The sequence below is a fragment of the Cucurbita pepo genome, chromosome 4, assembly GCF_057944985.1.
Source record: "Cucurbita pepo subsp. pepo isolate OVF chromosome 4, ASM5794498v1, whole genome shotgun sequence".
Lineage (NCBI taxonomy): Eukaryota > Viridiplantae > Streptophyta > Magnoliopsida > Cucurbitales > Cucurbitaceae > Cucurbita > Cucurbita pepo.
Window position 1 is genome coordinate 12,633,442 of NC_141801.1, and position 19,536 is coordinate 12,652,977.

Sequence of the window (19,536 nt, forward strand, 5' to 3'; positions counted from 1 at the left end):
TAATGTGAAAACAATAGCACACAAGAAATGCTAAATTACAAATATGTGTATGGTGAGAGAGAGAGAGAGAGAGAGAGAGAGAGACAATAAAGGCATAATTAAAGGTGTAATTTGGAGGAAAGTCTGGGGTTAATTTAGTCATTTTGAATTAATTGTATTTAAAAATTGACGAATTGTTGCAATAGTTGTTGGACATTCTCATATGTTGCAACCGAAATGGTTCCATGGAATTAAAACTGTAACTGCCGACAGGTCGGTCTGTCCTCCACGTCAAAACCAATTCACCCCATTCTTCATTTTAGACACCTAATATAATGGGATTAATGTGAAGATTAAATTTTTAATACACTATTATTAATATTCGTATTAATCAATTTTTTTAAATTTTATCTCATATTTTTTTCAATTGGGAGGTATGAAGTTTCCATCTTCGAAAGGGCCGATGGTGGGAACATGGGACAAGACAAGATTCCTTCTTGTTTTAATTTTGGGACGTGGATGGAGATTGTAATTCTTATCTTATATAAGTTTTGATTTGACTAAATAAATATTTATTTTTCACAACATTTGAATATTTTACCTATATGACAGCCCTTTTTGTTTCTACTAATTTTTTTTTATTCTTAAGAATTAAAAAATAAATCTATATAGTTAAATAAAAATTCTTAAATAAAAAGAAGAATGATGGATAAGATAGATGGGGTTGTTAATTGGTTGTCTTAGTCAATTGAAGCCAGCATGACATCCCATTGGTAAAATAATGATGACAGGTAATGCTCCAAGTGACACGTGGCCAAAAATATTTAAGATCTAATTTGATTAATACTAAAACATAGATAAGAATTAAGATAAATAAAGAAATCCAATATTCGTTTGTCCCCACACGTCATACTCATAATAACAATACACATACAATATACAAAATGTATATAAAATTTAATTTCGAGAAATTATTTCCGAAATTAATTATTGTGATATGTTTGTCTTTTTCAAATTGATATTTATTCTATAAGTGGCGGATAAGGCACTGCACAAATTCACGGGTGCCTTTGAAAGATATTGATTTGATAGATTATTCGTGTCATTACGCAATCATTATTCCAATATAAAGAAAAAAACAATAAAACATGTTTCCCTAAACACATTTGGTAACTTTTTTTTTGTATAATTTTTAAAAAAGTTTCCCTAATCAAGATAAGGGAAGGATCACAGATAGCTCCGATGAATAATATCTCGAAATTCTCCCATTAAATCCATTCCATTCCTAGTTACTACCTGATCATAAGCTAAGCAGACACAAGAAAGAAACATCTATTTGAGAAAAGTACAGGACAGAAACAAGAAGATGTATACTACCAGAGATGTAAGTAGTTCGAGCGACCACGTTGGTTGCAGCAGAAACGAGGGAATACTTGGAACCACCAATGAACCGCATACCCAACCAGCCACCAGAGAACCAAGTCTGCAAACACAGCAGGACAGAGCAGATGAGTGCCTGGATTTTTATTTTCAGATATATAATGAAATCAGCTGTTTGTGAAAGTTTCACCCTATAATGGAAGCCCGAGCCAAACTTTTAGTCTTCTCGTTTAGAAAATATATGCAAGCCGCCAAGGACACTGCAACCTGCATTGGTTGACATACAAAGTTTAACTAGAAGATGACAATTGCCTAAAAAATCTATACAGTATCCAAATTTGATGCCAATGTTGTAAAAGCTAAAAAGACAGAACGTGTCATAAACAGGAACAGCCAAAGAAGTCGAACCGAGTGCAATTTAAGTTATTTTGATGTTACAGCATACAGATGATTCCTCATAATTTTCAATCTAAATCAAAGACTAAGAGAACGAAAAAAAAAAGGTCGAATGATTTGAAAAGTGCTCGACTAGAGGAAAAGCAATAAAGCTAAGATGCAAGAAATCCTGCAAAGTCCCTTAACAATTAATATGATAGAATATAGATAAATACAAAGGTTGGATTCTGTTGAAATGGTTAATTGATGGGCAAGATAAGTGTCACGATCCTACATTCTTGACCGTGCGGCGTCGTGACCGATACACGCTCACAACCAGCCTTAAGGGGAATTAAGCCCCATATATATTTTTCGCCCCGGCTTTGTGGCTTCGTCGGACCTTAGGCGAGGTTTGCCTTCGCCAATCGAACATCGCTTGTGCGGAATCCAAGCTTGTTCAACCACACACGCCGCCTGCGCGTGTATGTTCAATCGTCTGCGACACATCCGACTTGCCTCTACGCTAGGCCAACTCATTCGGCTTGACCTTGCCTCTACTCGGGACAAGGTCTCTCAATACAACGTCGCATCTCATCTTACCATCTCGATCCCCATCGACGGGGTCCATATGTCTTGACGCCATCCCGAGTCTCGGGATGTCGTCGTCCATCATAACTCGTTCGGTCGTGCCATCGAGAATGGGCCCGCGTGTCGTTCATCTCACCGGGGCTTCCCGAACATCCATCCATCCGGGTTCTATCGAGGCATAGGCCCTCCCGTGCCCATGCCGAGTCGTTTACGGATACCGTACCGGATAGCGGGTGTATGTAGCAACCTCCAACACGCGGGCTAGGGCGCAATACCGGCACACCCGTGCCGTCCGGTACTGTCCTTTAAAAACCCATTTCAAAGGAAGTCGCCCGAGACACTCGTCTCGGCACGCTCGCCCACACTGTGACACACGTATGTGCCACAGGGTAGCTCACTTAGGCCACAGGGCCCAGGGGTGGTGGAGAGCTAACACCATGGTACCCCCTATAGTACATTTTGAGCCATTTTCATTCTACCAGGAGTAGACATGATTTTCGTGAGGTGTCATACGGTGTCGTGCATTGTCCGTCCAATGTCCGATTAACACCAAACTTGGCGAGCATTCATATTTCATATGGACGGACTTAACTCCCGAACCGCATGACCAAATTCCTTCTGAAACCTCGACTTTTGAGGTTAAGGCCCGGGGCCCTACCCGGCCCTTCGACAAGCCTATCTTGTCCTTCATGTCTATGCTGATGTCTCTGTTATGCTTGTGTCTCAACATGTCTTCAATACCCACTTTGCGTGGTGGTGTGTTGGATGATGCATCGTCCTCCTCGATCGCATCATGGCATTCTTCTACGTTGGCCCGCATATGGCCGGATGGGCGTCTCTTGAGGGACACCCCTTTGCTTGTCATGGCGTGAGGGTCACAACCTACTCTCTTCATAGTAAGGTTGTGACATTCTCCCCCACTTAACTTAGTCATCGTCCTCGATGACTTACACGGGTCACAATCATATTGCAGATTGTGACAATAAGCACCCTAATGCAAATCCTTTTATCTTAATTCCATATATTCTTAAAAACTTCTAGGCATCCAAATGTTGGGGTCGGTTTGGAATGACTTTTTGAGTTCCTAGAAAAACAAAACAAGTCCCTAATCTCTAAGTGTTCACTTTAATACTAAATCTGCAAGTTCAACCCTATTTCTCTTCCCTAAACATGCGTTTTAAAATCGTGAGGTTGGCAACGATATGTAACGGGCAAGGGCTGTTACAAATGTTATCAGAGTCAGACTACAAGCGGTGTGCCAGCAAGGACACTAGACCTCCAAGGGGGTAGATTGTGAGATCCCCATGTTGGAGAAGGGAACAAAGCATTCCTTATAAGGATGTGGAAACCTCTCCTTAGCAGACGCGTTTTAAAACCGTGAGGCTGACGGCGATACGTAACAGGCTAAAGCGGACAATGTCTGCTAGCGGTGGACTTTGTGGTTGTTACAAATGGTATCAGAGCCATACACCAGACAGTGTGCCAGTGAGGATGCTAAGCCCCTAAGGGGAGTGGATAGTGGATCTCACATTGGTTAGAGAAGGAAACAAAACATTTCTTATAAGGGTGTGAAAAACCTCTCCCTAGTAGACGGGTTTTAAAACTGTGAGGTTTATGGCGATACGTAACGAGCCAAAGAGGACAATATTTGTTAGTGTGGACTTGGGCTGTTACAAATGGTATCAGAGCCAGACACCAGGTGGTGTACCAGCGAGAACGCTGGCCCCCAAGGGGGGTGGATAGTGAGATCCCACCTCAATCGGAGAGAGGAACAAAACATTTTTTATAAGGGTGGAAAAACCTCTCCCTATAAAATCGTGAGGCTGACAGCAATATGTAACAGACCAAAACGGACAATATCTACTAACAGTGGACTTAGGCTGTTATAGTCACAAAAAGCAAAAATCCGGGAGAGAAGGCTACGGTATTATAAGTGGCTGGTGAAGATGGACTCATAACCGTGAACTCTCTGCTTTTCTGTATTGTTGTTACTACTGATTATTACTATTATTATTATTTGGAGAAGGAACTATGGAAGTGACAAGGGAGAAGTATCCATTTCGTGGCAAGTTCCCAGGTAGTCTTCTTTCTTACCGCTCTTAACTGATATTAAGAACATGCAGTTCCAATTTTATAGCCTTTGATTACTTCCCAACAGAAGCAGTAGCCTTTGGGATATCACTAAAAATATGTTAATACATATATATTAAGATAACATTAAAAAGAAACATATATGTTTACTGGAGGACTAATGAACTAACCTGAAAAGCAGGTCCACCTTCGGCTGAGTTCATAATACTCCAACCACCCATAAATGCGAAAAGAAACAATCTTCTGAAGATAACATCAGTCGGAGGAAGTTCTACAAAATTCAGCAAGTTCTTAAACCATGGTGGGGACTCCTCTACTTGCTTCTTCAACCTGGTTTTCAAATTAATCTTTGTCTTTTTCCTATGCTGGAAGCTTGCCATCAATATTTTCTCAAAAGCAGCTTCTATAGATTCCTCACTTCTTTCATGACCCGAATACTGCTGCAAAAGAAAATTTCGTGCACTCCAAATTTCTTCCTCTGAAGCAGCAGTACTTACACCAAGGCGTTTGTATGGATCCCAAACACGAATTCGAGGGAACTTTGTGACATTACCTGCGATAAATTAAAGATTTCAGCTTAACATTATAAGACAAATACATCAAATACATCAAATTAACTATATCAAACTTAATGTTGTCCAAGCTATATAATTCACTAGCCGTATCAATTTTCCTATCAATACTGAGAGGCAAATCGGTTAGGGTTTCAGAACAAAAAAAAAGATAATGTTCCTTGGCACATAAGTTCATGGAAACGAGGATAATCCCAATCACATCACTTTCAAATTATCCAAAGAAAATCTGATTGAAGGGCAGCAATCCAAGTAGCAAGGGTCAATCAATACGAAATCCTCAAAACTCTAGACCCTCGACAGTTTCGTACTTTTAATTGATTATTTTTATTGCAGCCGCAGGAGTTCACAGGTAGAAGGCCTATATAAACCAAGTATCCAGAATTGAAATTGTTCGATAATTCATACAAAGAAAAAGAATACAAGGTACCTTCATATGGTGCATCCAAAACACACTTAGGGCTCCTAAACAGTGCGCAAAATGGCTTGCCCTTCGCCCTATTAAGACGACCAGACCTGGATAATAACAAAAAACACACCAAAGGAATAAGCTCTAACTCATTAAATTCCCAAGTTAGAGAAAAACGAAGAGGAATTTACAGATTTTGGCCGAGGAAAGAGGTCGCCAAATCAAGGTTAGTTAGCGAAAAGGAAGCCATTGTTCTTCCTCTTCCTCTTCTTCTTCTTCTTCTTCTTCTTCTTCTTCTTCTTCTTCAGAGATAGAGAGCGCGCCCAAGAACTAGTAAAAAAGAACCATAATCCAAGGGTTCATGGAGGGGTTCGAAGCCAGAAATGGATTTTGTGTAATCTGGTCGAATGCCCAATACGTCGTCGTTTATGTGGAGACGATTTCGAGGCAAATTATTTTAGTTTAACCAAATCTTTACCTATTTATTTCTTTTTCGCCATCAAATTGTTACTTATTTTTCTTTTATCCAATACATTACAAAAATTTAGGAAAAAATTATTTTTATTGATATAATTTTATTTTAAATTGTCGTATTAAATGGTTATATTATTATGGTAAATAAAACTATTTAATTGCTACTATTTTTTTTTTTATCTTCTTTTAATTCATTCAAAATTTTAACAAAATAATTTATGGATGGTAGTATTATAAGTTTAATTTTTAAAAATATTAAATAGGACATATTATTTTCAAATTGGAATATTTTATATTGAAGAACATATTCAATAATAAAATAAAATAGGATTAACAAATTTGATATATATATATATATATATAGCTCCAAATCTTCTTTTATTTGAAAGAATGAGGAATAAATTACTTAGTAAGGAGGGAGCCTAATTTGCAGAAGAAGAGACTCATAAAGTGTAGCAAGGTCTGCAATTCAGAGCTTTGATCTGTGTTCAGCTGCAAGTTGCTGTCTCAATATTCTTCTCATCACCTTATTGGTTGCAGTCCTCGGCAGGGAAGGGTAAGGAACCACACGGTGAACCTACGCACATCAGCAAATGAATTAGGGGATACTCTTTTCTTTCATAGAATAGTCAATGACCTTGGAAGAAATCCTACCTTGAATAATGGATTCAGGTTCTTCTGTAGAGATGAATTGAAACACAATTTTAACTTGTTTAGATCAGGGGTACTTCCACTTTGATTCTTGAATACAATTGCTATCGTCAACTGTTCGGGGCCTCCTCCATGTGACGGTACCCCGATCGCAGCTGTTTCAAGGATGCTTTCATCAACACTATTGCAGATGCGTTCAATCTCTACTGAACTCACCTGCATATGACACACAATGGTTTTTTGGTCAAGATCTTGAATATACCTGTGTGTGGTCATGTATATTTCATAGGGGGCAATGCTGTACAATTGTCAAATATGGTAGATTATGAGCACGTTTGGGATTGATTTTGATATTCACAGGTGATCTTGAAAACAGGCATTAGGTTTTAGTTCATGCAACTACCAAAGAAACAAAACCAGATCTCTATGGCTGCCCCCATTTTAGAGCCTATTTTGTCAACAACAATGTCAAAGCTCCTTGTTCCCATGTCATGGCCTTAGCTTGTTAGTATTGAGCCTCAGCTAAAAGAAAGTTACCTTTATGCCTCCAAGATTCATAGTATCATCTGCACGACCATGTGCTCGATAATATCCTCGAGGAGAACGCTCAAACACATCTCCATGTCTTCTTAACACCTGTTAAGGGAATTACATATGTGGTAACATTGAAGGTTCAAGATACATATCTCAAGTAGGAAGGCATATCAGAAAAATTGAGTACCATTCCATTCCAACGGGGCATTCCCTTGAAGTAGACATCATAATGGTCAGCGTTCAACAGAGTACTTGAAGCTCCAAACAGGAAAGGTCCGAGTGCTAACTCACCAATTCCTGGCATATTTTGTGGCTACAGAGGGAAGAAGATAAAATTGTGTGTTTGAGAACTAGCAATTTGCAATATATAGACCCCTAAATTTGATGCATGACAACTGAGAGAACTAGCAAAGAACAATCTCAACGCTTCATGATCTAGGGGTAACAATTCTAAGAACTGTCGTTCTTTTAATACTCAGATGCCTTTAAATAAAGAAAAAACAAGCAACTTATGAGAATCAAAGAAGAGTTAAAAATATGTAAAGTCATAATATTTCAAAACTATTCATTTGAACCGATGCAAATTCTCTCCAACTCAACACCATTGACATTAATTAGCTCACACTCCAAAATAAAGAGTTGATCAGTTCTTACGAGAGGAAAACCATCATTGCCAAGAATAAAAAGACTGCACCCCATTCCTGGAGTGCTAAAAGCAGACAATGCCTGAGCCTGCAACAATGACCCTGCAACAAATCCACCACCGATCTCCGTCCCACCACAAATTTCAATGACAGGCTTATAGCCAGCTCTTCCCATTAGCCATAGGCATTCATCGACAGTAGATGCTTCACCAGTGGAGGAAAAACAACTAGCAGTTGCAACAGAAACATGGAGAAAATTGAACTATTAAAACTGAACTAAAATTGAACTCTATATATGCATATACCTAGTTGATCTCGAAGCTTAAAAGACATAAGGGTTGTCTAAAAGCAACATAAACACAATGAAAGTAAAGACTTAAGCTCACCGGATTGAAGACCAATCATAACCAGATGTGCAGTTTGTACTTTTCCATGACCGGACAATACTTGGAACCACTCCAAGCATTGTTACTTTGGCATCCTACAGAAAGCTGAGATCACGAATATGTGTGATATGAAAAAATGCTGTTTCGATTGTGATGTCATTCGAAGTTGCCTTCTGTAAAGGCTGTTTCTTTTGTAAATTGAAAAGGCGATTAGGAAGAAAAATGTGATATCGTATCAAGGGTTTACCTGTACAAATTTAACGAATCCGGAACCAAGTGGGGATCCATCGTATAATGCCAATGAAGCTTTGTTCAATAGTGAAGCATAAACAAGCCACGGACCCATCATCCACCCAAGATTAGTGGGCCAAGCAACAACATCACCTTTATGAATGTCCATGTGGCACCATGCATCGGCCGCAGCTTTCAAAGGTGTTACAAGCGTCCATGGGATTGCTTTTGGCTCTCCTGAACAAGAAACAAACAGGCACTCCTCAGAATTTACCCTGTTCAATGCCTACTAAATAAACAGCCAACCAATAAAAGCAAAACCAAAACAGGCACTCCTTAGAAGTTTGTTTTGTTCTAATGAGGCAGAAACGGTTTAACCTCATACCTTCCTTTATAATGTTTACATATCAACATATAATATTGCATTTTGAAACCAAATAAAATAACACATTTTTCCAAGGAAGTCTCAAATGCATAAACATGGAAATAAAAGAACAGAGTGAGTTATGAGGCTAAGGGACCAAATCTTGAATTAACCTGTAGTTCCAGATGAGAAAAGGATATTTGTAAATGATTCTGCTGATTGTTCCACAGCAGCAAATTCCACTCCTCTGCAAGAATCATATTGAAATTTAAAATATTCCGACGGCATAAGATATTTTGAACAGTCGATAGATTCAGGGGTCCTATAGAATTTTTATTTTGTGGACAGGTAGTTCATGGAGAAAGAAGCTAATGTAAGTAATTATAGAAGGTGACGAAAAACTGCAAACAGGGATGGAGAAAAGGTGATATATCCCCTTCACTCCTTCAAAGCCATCACATTATGAAAAAACAGAGGAACGGAAATTCAAGAAATTCAAACGTCAAGTGTTTGAGTCAAATTGGAATAAAAAGTTTTAAATGAGCAATAATCTGAACATGACAAGTATAAATAAGAAACTAATCACCAAATCCACGTAAACAAACAAATAACAGTGCATACTTCAGATCTTTGACTCTCTCTAGAAAGGCATGCCAAGAAATATCTCCATCTCGTAATTTCATGCTTAAACCAGTTCTCCTGGTGGGAATTACAATTGCCAGAGGTGACTGAGCATCTACAACTCGACTGCAATATTGAACCAATTACTAGAGCATTTCAGTATGTAGGGAAAGGAAAAGGACCAGATATTTAACTTCAAGATGTAGTAATGTAACCTCACCTATACAAGGTTATACTTTTATCTCCACGAATAATAAGATCCTGAATTTTGCAGTAAGATAAGAAGGTTTTGATTGTACAAATTCAATAGAGAAATGTAAGTCTGAGTATAAAACGATAATAACATAAAGAACATATATGTTGAAGGATTTTTTAACACATAAAGAACACAAGCCACTGCAGAGGTATATCCTAAGGTTCCGTGCCCCGAAGGAGGAACTTTGCTGTGCTAGCTACCAAGTGAGATGGGTTTAACAGTGGGATACATATGTACTGTTTATATTGACTGAACAAACCTCATCAAAAGGAACCCACTGAAACTTCCAACCAGCTCAAACTTTCTACGTTCAACGTTCGAGGGATTAAACCATCGCAAGGAATGGTACATCTTTTTTCAAAGGAGATTTGTGCTTACCTGAGTAAAAATAGCTTTTGCTTTTGATATATTGACTCTTGTGGATATTTCCCGTGCAGCAAAACTATCAGCTATGGAGACAACCACATGACCAGCCAGAACTATAGCAAGATAGATGACCACAGAAGTTACATTCATTGGCATGTCAATTGCTATAGCAGTTCCTTTCTCGAAACCTAGTGAGTTGAGAGCATGTGCTACTAACCTACAAATTTAATACCCACAGAATTATTTTATGAGAAAGGACCTTTAATGCAATATATGAATCAAATACCATTTTAAAAATCACTGCCGCCACGAAAAGAAAAAAATTGCTAACATTTCCCCAATGCACAGAGCAAATTGGCCTGAAAAACTCTTGCACTGAATTTTAATACCTATATTCTAAGAACTCCGTTAAGGAATACGCTAGCCTGTAATAAAAAATAAGGACAGTAATATACCAAGCCTCTGTACGCAATTCTCTGAGTGTCAATCTCTTCACGGGCATGTTATCGCATCCTTCAACACGCCAAATGATTGCTGCGTCGTCCAAACTCCTATTCTCTTTTGAAGATAGGCAATCCTTGGCTGGGTTAAATACTGCTCCAGGAAGCCATTGACCACCAGGACATGGAGATTGGCAATCTGGAGAATCATTCATTTGCAATATGCATTTTGGAGGTTTAGAAAAAGTTATATGCATGTCATCTAACACGGCTTTCCAATAGACCTGCCAAACAGGGGATAGGAAACTGTTGTATCTTCCGAAAAGCAATTTTAATTCAAATATTGTGAGAAACAAAGATGAATTACAAACTTTATTTCAAAAATGGCAGTATATACCTCAGGGCTTGAAACTGAAAACTCCTGGAAAGAGGAGAAACTCGTTATGGGGTCTCTATAATTTGACCCCAGAAACTCCTTCCCTCGCCTCTCTAATAGCTGCCCAACATTTGTGAAAACTGCACTCTCCCTAATCATAAAGATGCATCAAATGAGATTTCACAATAACAAGGGGAAAATTTCGCAGGAATCTTAGCATCCCATTTGATATTTTTACAATTACAACGTTTTTTAGTAGCGCTAGCTGCTAGTTCAATTAATTCAAAGAAGCTAGCTAATCTTTGGTCAACCCCCATAGCCGAGACAAGATGCTGGTATGGCGGGATTTCATTGGTTTAGATATGCAATTTTAACTAAAAAGAGAAATCCAAAGTATTCGAAGAACTCACAGCTCAGGCATCCAAGCGGGCGGGTCAGAACCATAGTGTTTGTAACACCCGTAATACATCATCTGGTGGAAGGAGAAGGGAAGGTCGGGGCTAAGAACTCGCTTGGAGATGTGGCACCAAGTCTCGGGAGAGCCATTACCGTAGCTACGAATGATATCTGTAAGAAGTCCATGGAGTTCGTCGGCAACTTCAGAAGCAATCCCGAGAGCTTTGATGTCAGTCACAGTAATGGAGTCCAAAGCTCTGTAATCCATCGGTGATTTCTTCCGCGGTAGACAGACGAAGATTGAAAGAGAGAACGGCAAAAACGGTTAGATCATTCATGTCCCGCCCATTTCAAGCAAAGAGTTACTTTACTTACCTTTTAAAGAAATTTATGAAATATGGGCCTAAAATTTGAGCCCCGAGTTACCATCCAATAAAGATCTTGGTTTTGTTTTGATATTTGGGCAACTAATTAAACCCAAAAAGATTAGAAGTGGCCCAATGTAAACCAAATCCGGTCCCTTTCTTTCGGTCGGGTCGCGGGATGATCAAATATGGTTAGACTGACTTCTTTCTAATAAGTTGAAATCATTGCTGGGGAGTCTCACATCGGCTAATTAAGGAGATGATCATGGATTAATACATCTACATTGATATGATGCCTTTTGGGAAAATCAAAAGAAGAGTTTATGCTCAAAGTGGACAATATCGTACCATTGTGGAGATTCATAGTTCATAATAGAATCATCTCCACTGAAACTATCTATGGAATCGTATTCCGTATAAAACGTAGTTCATCGTCGTTCGTATCAATGAATACGAGAGCCAAAAGGGGAGTAGGTCTAAAGTTATTCGACTTTCCTACAAAGTTCTAAAGTCTCTTCGCTCGATGTATACCTAGCCAATCATATTGTAGGGAGGCAGTGAGTGGGAGAGGACAGGTGTAGAAAGCAGGTGGAGATGGGCACAAAGTAAGAAGACAAGACCAGGGTTGTGTCTGTTTTGGGGCGTTTGAGGTGGGAGTTTTGTTTGGAAGCACTTGGAGTTACACTCTAAAGGTATTGATCTGAGCTCACAAACACTTAATTATTGTCACTCTCCTCATTTGCTTTGGACCTTTCTCCAACTACTTTCAACTATAATATTCATCAACCCCAGCTCATCAACTTGCCAACTTGTGCGTTTTCTAACCTATTGCCTTTCTATCTCTATCTTATTTGGATATGCCATACACATTCCTAAGAGCACGGACCCACGTCCCAAAAGTTCATGTTTTCCGATTTTAAAAAAATATCATCGACCCTTTCAAATTTTTACCAATACCCGTACATAGACAAATTCATCAGTCCCATAATTTTTTTTTTTAAAAAAATACTCTTGTCATCGGACAAAATTGTCAATACCCATTTCAAAAATACCGCACTCTTATCGTTAAATAACACGTTTCAAAAATGCTCTTAAACTAATTTCGTTGAAAATACTCTTTTTATTAGTGTATGGATAAAATCGTTAGTAACACATTTCAAAAAATACGCATAAACTTGTTAAAAAAAGACAAATGGGTATAAGCATAGGGCTAAATGCACATGATTTATTCCCAAACCGAAGGGAAAGAACCTCCCAATAAAACAACAAATAAAGTCTTTTAATTTAGAGTTGGAAGCATTCTATAAATTCCTTTGCAGCCTATAATATGCAGAGGATGCTACTCTGCTGACACCTAGCTGCCAACCAACCCTCTCCTTTTCTTTCTACCAGCAAGCCAGGACTCGATTGCTGCCATTAATGGCCGCCACGCACACCTCCAATTCCCCTGTTCAACAACAGATCAGCCATGGGAGAAGAAGGTTCTTGGGAGTCAGACAACGGCCTTCTGGAAGATGGGTGGCAGAGATCAAAGTCTCCTCACAGAACCTCAGGCTATGGCTTGGCACGTTCGATAGACCCGAAGATGCAGCCATGGCTTATGACAGAGCTGCAAGGCTTCTCAGAGGAAGAACCGCAAAGACAAACTTCCCATGTGAACAACAACAACCTTCCTACTCCTTGTTTGGACACACCCCCAAGCTCCACCGTCTGATTCAACATGCCATCATCAAGAACAGAGCCCGTGTGAGATCATCAACGGCTCATGATCATCAGCCATCGAGAAATAATAATCATAATAATAATAATCATAATAATAATGGGTTTATTGATTCGGTTGTGGAAGATACTATTTTCTGTTGTTCTAGTACGAATCGGTTTGGGAGCTCGAAAGTTCATAATTCTGTGTTTGTAGCTCCTTCTTTTAGCTCCAGAAGTGATGCTGAATCCATGTAAGCCTTTGATTTAGTGTTGTTTTAGTTCCACTGAATAAGAATTTCCAATTTTTATTTTGTTTTATTCAGTTTTGGGCTCAAATTAATCTAAAATTTAACGCAAAAGTTTGTTTTAAGTTACTTGTCACAATCGAACTCTTAATTGCGGACTTGCAATTGTGCGGCACTCACTTTCCAACGACAAGTGGACTAAGCTAATTCGTTCTTACATCGCCTACAATTAATTGCGGACTTGCAATTGTGCAGCACTCACTTTCCAACGACAAGTGAGCTAAGCTAATTCGTTCTTACATCGCCTACAATTAATTGCGGACTTGCAATTGTGCAGCACTCACTTTTAAGCTAATTCGTTCTTACATCGCCTACAATCAAGCGACGTATGCTCGAGCCTCTAGCCTCGGTTTAAGAAGATTTTAGAAAACGAAGACAGAGAAAGATTTTGAAAAAACATATTACTGCTCGCATCATATACCTTTTGAACTGGTAGGAAGAACTTATGCTAATTTCATTAAAGCTGCCTAAATCATCCATATGCCTTCTTTCGTTTGGTGTTACTGTTTTAATTATATTAATGGTTCTTTATTCATGTTTTTTATACCATAATATATAATATGTTTAATTTAGAAACTTAATTTGATGAGGGAAATTAATACAAATAATATTTAAGTTTAATTTTCAATAAGACAAAAAAAGTTAAAAAATTATTTTTACCTTAAAGTTGGACTAAAAATGTTTTATTAAAACAATAAAAATCATGTAAACAAATACGCAACCTACCGACATTGATCAATCAATGATAAATGTTTTAAGAATTTGACCTCAAAACTACATTAATTTGAGATTAATTATAAATTTTTTGATACGTAATAGTCAAGCTTAATGAAATTTTATAGTTAGAACATGGAATTCTAATTTTAAAATTTAAATGATTAATAAAAATATATAATATGAGTCGAGGAATACAAGGAATAGGATGGGTTTAAGACAAAAGTTGTCCCATAATGTCTACGAAAGTGGGGATGATTTGGACAAAAGACACCATAGAAACAAGATGGCATTGTCAAAATAGTTGAAATAATTGGAAATGTGATGGCATAATCGTCATTTTCTTTTATCTTTTTATTGCATTGGTTCGTCCTATCTACCCTCATATCATCCCATCACTTGTCACCATCCACCGACGTCGTTTTCCTTATCTCATCAATTATTGGCCCTTCCCAAATGAAAAATAAATATTTATTTATTTTTTGGTATTTATAAGGCCAAAACGCTGTGTTTTGATGATGTCGAGGAATTAAGTCTTGTTTGGTTTTGAGGACATATTTTCTTTGGGTTAGCCCTCCATAACATTATGTAATTACTTTGTCCTCTTCTTGCCTTTTCCCATATAATTATCTAAATTATATTTTTATTAAATAAATAAATCTTCACCAAGCTATGCACGCAGTATCATGATATTGATGCATTCATTACCAATCTTCACTTCTGACTTCTTTTACTAACCAAACATAGCTTGTGCAGAATCCTTGTATCGTGATGTCCTCCCATGTCTCGGGACACATCGACTATCTTGGCTTGCTCGGACACATCCATTAAAAACCGGCATATGTGTTGATGATCTCATCGGGACATCTCAAGGGAGGAAAAAAAAGAACAAAGAAGTCAAAGTGAGCATAGCTCGACAATAATTAACATATAATCCTAAAAGAGTAGAATTAGAATCTGGTGATCATATCTGTTTGGTTTCATTTACAAGCATGAGTTTGAAAGGAATCTGATACCTCCCTCCCCTGGCCTGGGCAAATTGGCACTTCACAAACTGTTACTTCCAACACAATAATGAAGGCTGAATAGCATGTCATCCATCAGCAGCATCTTTCATTAAAGTTGCCCACTTTCCCCTAAACTGAAATGAAGCCATGAAAAGAACTACCATCATCTATGAAGAAAAAGACACTCCCCTTTTCAAATGCCACCATAAAAGCTTAAGAATTGACTGCTCTGGTTTGGGCTATCCCAATTCTCAATATTTCAGAAGTGGAAACTTTTCTCCATAACCATAGAAATCTTGGAATTGCAGTTCATAGGAATCTTTTCTTCACACAAGGCATCAAAAACCCAGAATTGCAGTTCATAGGAATCTTGGAGACTAATTTCCAAATCCATAACCAGTGGAAACATACAAGAAACCAAATAATGAACCAATCATGGGATTTTTCCATCAGGACCTTTAATGCTTAGGTATATGATATTTCAACCATGTCAGGGATTCTTCTTTCATCATGTCAGGTAGAGATCAAATGGACAGGAAAAGACACGATCAGAGCCTACACAGCAAGGCATAAGCGTAAACACCATAACACCATTTCCTGTTCTCTGATTTGCTTACAAATATATCCAAACAGCTAACTAAGAATGGTTCTATCCTATCTAAGAACATATAAGTCAGTAAAACGGATTTGGGTTGGATTTTAGAGCATGCTTGAATTGAAAAACAAGCAGTAAAGTTTGGTTAACAGGTGAAGAAATGACAAAAGATCTGGACAGGAAACAAAAACTGAGTGTCAGGTTAAGAGCCAAGAGATATCATATGTTGTTCAAGAAAGATTACTTAATTAATCAACTGGAAGAATTATAGTTACTCTCTAGAAACATAAACAAGCACAAAAGAAACAGGTTATATCATCCAGTTAATTTGAATATAGCATTCCAATAAATCCATATAGAGCTGCAACCAATCCAAACAAGCCAAATTAAACTATAACTTGCTAACAATCCATTATCTGCAGGGAGTATGAACAACAATAATTCGAATCAAAATTAAGACTGAAATACAATTTCTCCTTCAATTTTCTCTAGAAGGAAAATCCTCATCTTCCAACAAGAAGCAGAAAAAGCAGAATGAGAAGAAAAAAGTGTTGAGCCCTTGCCCCCTTGACTAATTATCAAGATGCAGACAGAAACAGAAAGGGGTCCCAGATGGTCAAAGAAACGAAGCAAAAGAGGTTTTACTTTCCCGGTTGTCCTAAATTTCTCCCCAAACAAAAGGAGGGAAAAATGATAGAGAGCGAGAGAGAGCGCTGGATGCAGAGGTTTATCGACCGGTTCGTGTTTTTGCGTTCGATTCATTACAAATCCCAAGAAGAGGTCGATGAACCGCTGCTTCCACTGACTCCACCTCCCATTCAATCAAGAAACGAAGAACAGATTAAAATAATAATAATAATAATAACGAAAGATCCAAATCAACAACGAACGGAAAAAGAAAGGCAGATCTAAAACACGAAAGACGAAAACGAGAGCCCATACGCATCTGAAAAGCTAAAGACTATTGCATGAGAAAGAGGGGGAGGGGGAAGGGGCGAAAAATGGAAGCGTCGCCATTGCCATCAATTGTAATCTGGGGAGTTTGAAGAATCGCGGAAAGTGCGAGAGTGAAATGGATGGATGGATGTGTAAGGAAAGAGGAAGAACGTGTGGGAAATTGGGAGTGATTATAAAGAGGACGAAGCGATGGAGATGATTGAGTGGGGCGGTTTTGTCGTCATTTTCAGAGGAAAGTGAAATCAATGGCTGAGAATGGTCGGGGAAGGAGTCGCCGGCGAGATGCGAGAGGCGACGGCGGACTTAAGGCCGGAAGTAACGGACAGTCCAATAATTCTGCGTAGACGCCGGCTTTCGCTTTATGGCTAAAATCTAGATTCGGGTCCATGTTCTTTGTTTAATACGAACGTTTATTATATAATATTTAATATTTTAAACATTAATTTGAATACTTAAAATCTTCAATAATACAAACTTAATTAATTATATTATTTAATTAATCAATTTCATACGTCACTCTACTTGACGTTTATAGTTGCACTCTTATGCATCATTGTAACACAAGTTATCAGTTATGTCAAGAGTTTATTTTACCACTATAATTACATATTTTATCTTAACTACCACTAACTTCAACAATTTGTTTATGATCTAATCATAAACTAAGTCCCTCTGCAATATTTGAAGAACTACTCATCAATTATGTTTCCAACTTCCTATTTGGTTAAGTACCTAGACATATTAAATAGGGTTACAAAATTTTTCTCACCCATACAAATCAAACGACAACCCCTTGCAGACAAGAGATCACAACTCACTCAAGATTAAGATCGAGTCGCATATGATCATCATATGAAATATTAATCTTCTCCATTACGAGTTTATAAAGAGAGATTAAATATTTCAAGGTCAAGTTTTATACAAACTCATTGTATAAGATAAATCCAGAATCATTATTAACAAAATTACAAAGTAGGTCATATGAACCGTGTTACTCGGATAAGACACTCAACCTTATCCATATATTATAGACTCTTTAGATTATTACTTGAACATCATTCTTCGTATATGACGTTCATTTTATTTTAATTCACATAATATAATATTTTAAAATATGAATATAAGTATGGTCACAGTCGTGGATTTTGATTGAGTATAGTAATGAATGAATTCGATCGATAATCCAGCAAGACGATATAACCTACCGGTTTGACTCTCAAATTCATCTAATCGATTGTCAAATCACACCATCAGTTATTTGGTATCTAATGAATGAAAGATAAAGACGAACATAATTTAGATGCTCAAAATTTAAAATTTAAAACGTGGTAAAAATTACGAATTTGGATTAGATTGGAGATATATGGATGAAGAAGATGAGGGGGCAAAAAAGGAAGAGGAGGTTCCAAGAAAAGGGGGAAGAGTGAATGGATAAAATGATTTAAAAATAAAAATGAATAAATAAAAGCTCTTAGAGACAAAATCATGAAGCTTAGGTGTGTACCAAAAATAAGGCCCCACCGACCCACACGGTTTTCTATTTTTGAGACCGTACAAAACCCACATCGCCACCGCCAGTTTTCTCTCCCAACTTCAAATAACCACCCTAATTCCCCCGCCATTCCTCTTCCTCCACCGTCGCCGTCGCCGCCGCCACATGTCACCGTTGCTTCCTCGCATATTTACATTTTCTCTGCGTCTATCAATCAATCGCATTGTTTCGGCATTGTGAAATCCCCTTCCAGATATGGCTGCACTCGCAGTTGAGCAGCTTAATCAATTGCGCGACATTTTTGCACGATTCGATATGGATTCCGATGGAAGCCTCACGATTCTGGAACTGGCGGCATTGCTCCGATCCCTCGGTCTCAAGCCTTCCGGCGACCAAATCCACGTTCTCGTCGCTAATATGGATGCGAACGGTAATGGCTCTGTAGAGTTCGACGAATTGGTAACTGCGATTAGGCCGGATTTCAACGAGGAGATAATGGTAAATCAGACGCATCTTCTGGAGGTTTTTCGTTCGTTCGATCGAGACGGCAACGGATATATAACCGCGGCGGAGCTGGCAGGCTCGATGGCGAAGATGGGACAGCCATTGACGTACAGAGAGCTAACGGAGATGATGAAGGAAGCCGATACGGATGGCGACGGCGTTATTAGCTTCAATGAATTCGCCTCTATAATGGCGAAATCGGCATCTGATTTTCTAGGGCTTGCAATCTCTTGATTAGGTCAGTATCGTTTCTTAATCTTCGATACCTTCGAAACTTGAAACTGTAATATAATTATCGAAAGTTTTACCACTTCGATCTAATCTAATCTATAATCTAATCAGCCAACACCACCGCCGTGATCTTAGAATGTTGTAATAACCTAGTGTATAATCATCGAAACTTTATGGACCTGATCAGAATGTGTGTGATCTTGACAAATTATAATTTGAATTTTGATCTTGGTTTTCCTAATAAAGATATTTTAAAGCGTCCCAGTATGTTTTAGGAATTTTTTTTTTCTACTTTCTTGTTCATTTAATACCAACTTTTGAACTTATGAACTATCAATGATCAAATCAAAGTCCAATTTTCTTTGTTGTCTCTAAACAGAGGAGAGTGCTGAGAAATGAGTCTTAGTTTCCAAAAGTTCTATAATTATATTATTTTTCTATGAAAATGGATTTTCGAAGAACCCACCTTGAACGAGGTGGAAAAAAGATGACGAAAAAACCAGTTTATTTACTCGTTTATTTACTCGAATTC

The 19,536-nt window shown here is 38.0% G+C and overlaps 4 protein-coding genes across 4 annotated transcripts; 2 read left to right on the plus strand and 2 right to left on the minus strand.

Moving 5' to 3' along the window:
- Positions 1 to 1,056: 1,056 nt before the first annotated feature.
- Positions 1,057 to 5,707, minus strand: CDF1 (cell growth defect factor-like protein (DUF3353)). Its single transcript, XM_023673794.2, has 5 exons — positions 5,586 to 5,707; positions 5,416 to 5,501; positions 4,584 to 4,966; positions 1,550 to 1,626; positions 1,057 to 1,462 (listed from the first exon to the last, which is right to left on the minus strand). Exons 1-5 carry the CDS (start codon positions 5,642 to 5,644, stop codon positions 1,312 to 1,314), a joined length of 756 nt encoding a protein of 251 aa, XP_023529562.1. The 5' UTR covers positions 5,645 to 5,707; the 3' UTR covers positions 1,057 to 1,311.
- A 509-nt stretch (positions 5,708 to 6,216) lies between these two features.
- Positions 6,217 to 11,501, minus strand: LOC111792382 (putative acyl-activating enzyme 17, peroxisomal). The gene is made up of 14 exons (XM_023673791.2): positions 11,148 to 11,501; positions 10,759 to 10,888; positions 10,377 to 10,645; positions 9,934 to 10,138; positions 9,520 to 9,560; positions 9,300 to 9,425; positions 8,852 to 8,925; positions 8,331 to 8,551; positions 8,084 to 8,178; positions 7,708 to 7,924; positions 7,241 to 7,366; positions 7,057 to 7,155; positions 6,523 to 6,735; positions 6,217 to 6,445 (listed from the first exon to the last, which is right to left on the minus strand). Exons 1-14 carry the CDS (start codon positions 11,399 to 11,401, stop codon positions 6,338 to 6,340), a joined length of 2,178 nt encoding a protein of 725 aa, XP_023529559.2. The 5' UTR covers positions 11,402 to 11,501; the 3' UTR covers positions 6,217 to 6,337.
- A 1,237-nt stretch (positions 11,502 to 12,738) lies between these two features.
- Positions 12,739 to 13,521, plus strand: LOC111793366 (ethylene-responsive transcription factor RAP2-13). The gene has a single exon (XM_023675209.2). The coding sequence runs from the start codon at positions 12,918 to 12,920 to the stop codon at positions 13,452 to 13,454; it is 537 nt and encodes a 178-aa protein (XP_023530977.2). The 5' UTR covers positions 12,739 to 12,917; the 3' UTR covers positions 13,455 to 13,521.
- A 4,728-nt stretch (positions 13,522 to 18,249) lies between these two features.
- Positions 18,250 to 19,282, plus strand: LOC111792386 (putative calcium-binding protein CML15). The gene has a single exon (XM_023673795.2). The coding sequence runs from the start codon at positions 18,525 to 18,527 to the stop codon at positions 19,005 to 19,007; it is 483 nt and encodes a 160-aa protein (XP_023529563.1). The 5' UTR covers positions 18,250 to 18,524; the 3' UTR covers positions 19,008 to 19,282.
- The last annotated feature ends 254 nt before the right edge of the window (positions 19,283 to 19,536 follow it).

What these genes read in the sequence shown, in the direction of transcription:
- LOC111792382 (XM_023673791.2), bottom strand. Translation starts at nt 11,401, where the DNA reads ATGGATTACAGAGCTTTGGACTCCATTACTGTGACTGACATCAAAGCT. An exon ending in CCCGCTTGGATGCCTGAGCT is followed by an intron (nt 10,889 to 11,147) that starts GTGAGTTCTTCG and finishes CTTTATGATTAG; the next exon opens with GGAGAGTGCAGTTTTCACAA. An exon ending in GATTCGTTAAATTTGTACAG is followed by an intron (nt 8,179 to 8,330) that starts GTAAACCCTTGA and finishes AGCTTTCTGTAG; the next exon opens with GATGCCAAAGTAACAATGCT.
- CDF1 (XM_023673794.2), bottom strand. Translation starts at nt 5,644, where the DNA reads ATGGCTTCCTTTTCGCTAACTAACCTTGATTTGGCGACCTCTTTCCTC. An exon ending in AAGGTGGACCTGCTTTTCAG is followed by an intron (nt 1,627 to 4,583) that starts GTTAGTTCATTA and finishes CAACCAATGCAG; the next exon opens with GTTGCAGTGTCCTTGGCGGC. An exon ending in GCTCGGGCTTCCATTATAGG is followed by an intron (nt 1,463 to 1,549) that starts GTGAAACTTTCA and finishes CTGTGTTTGCAG; the next exon opens with ACTTGGTTCTCTGGTGGCTG.
- LOC111793366 (XM_023675209.2), top strand. Translation starts at nt 12,918, where the DNA reads ATGGCCGCCACGCACACCTCCAATTCCCCTGTTCAACAACAGATCAGC.
- LOC111792386 (XM_023673795.2), top strand. Translation starts at nt 18,525, where the DNA reads ATGGCTGCACTCGCAGTTGAGCAGCTTAATCAATTGCGCGACATTTTT.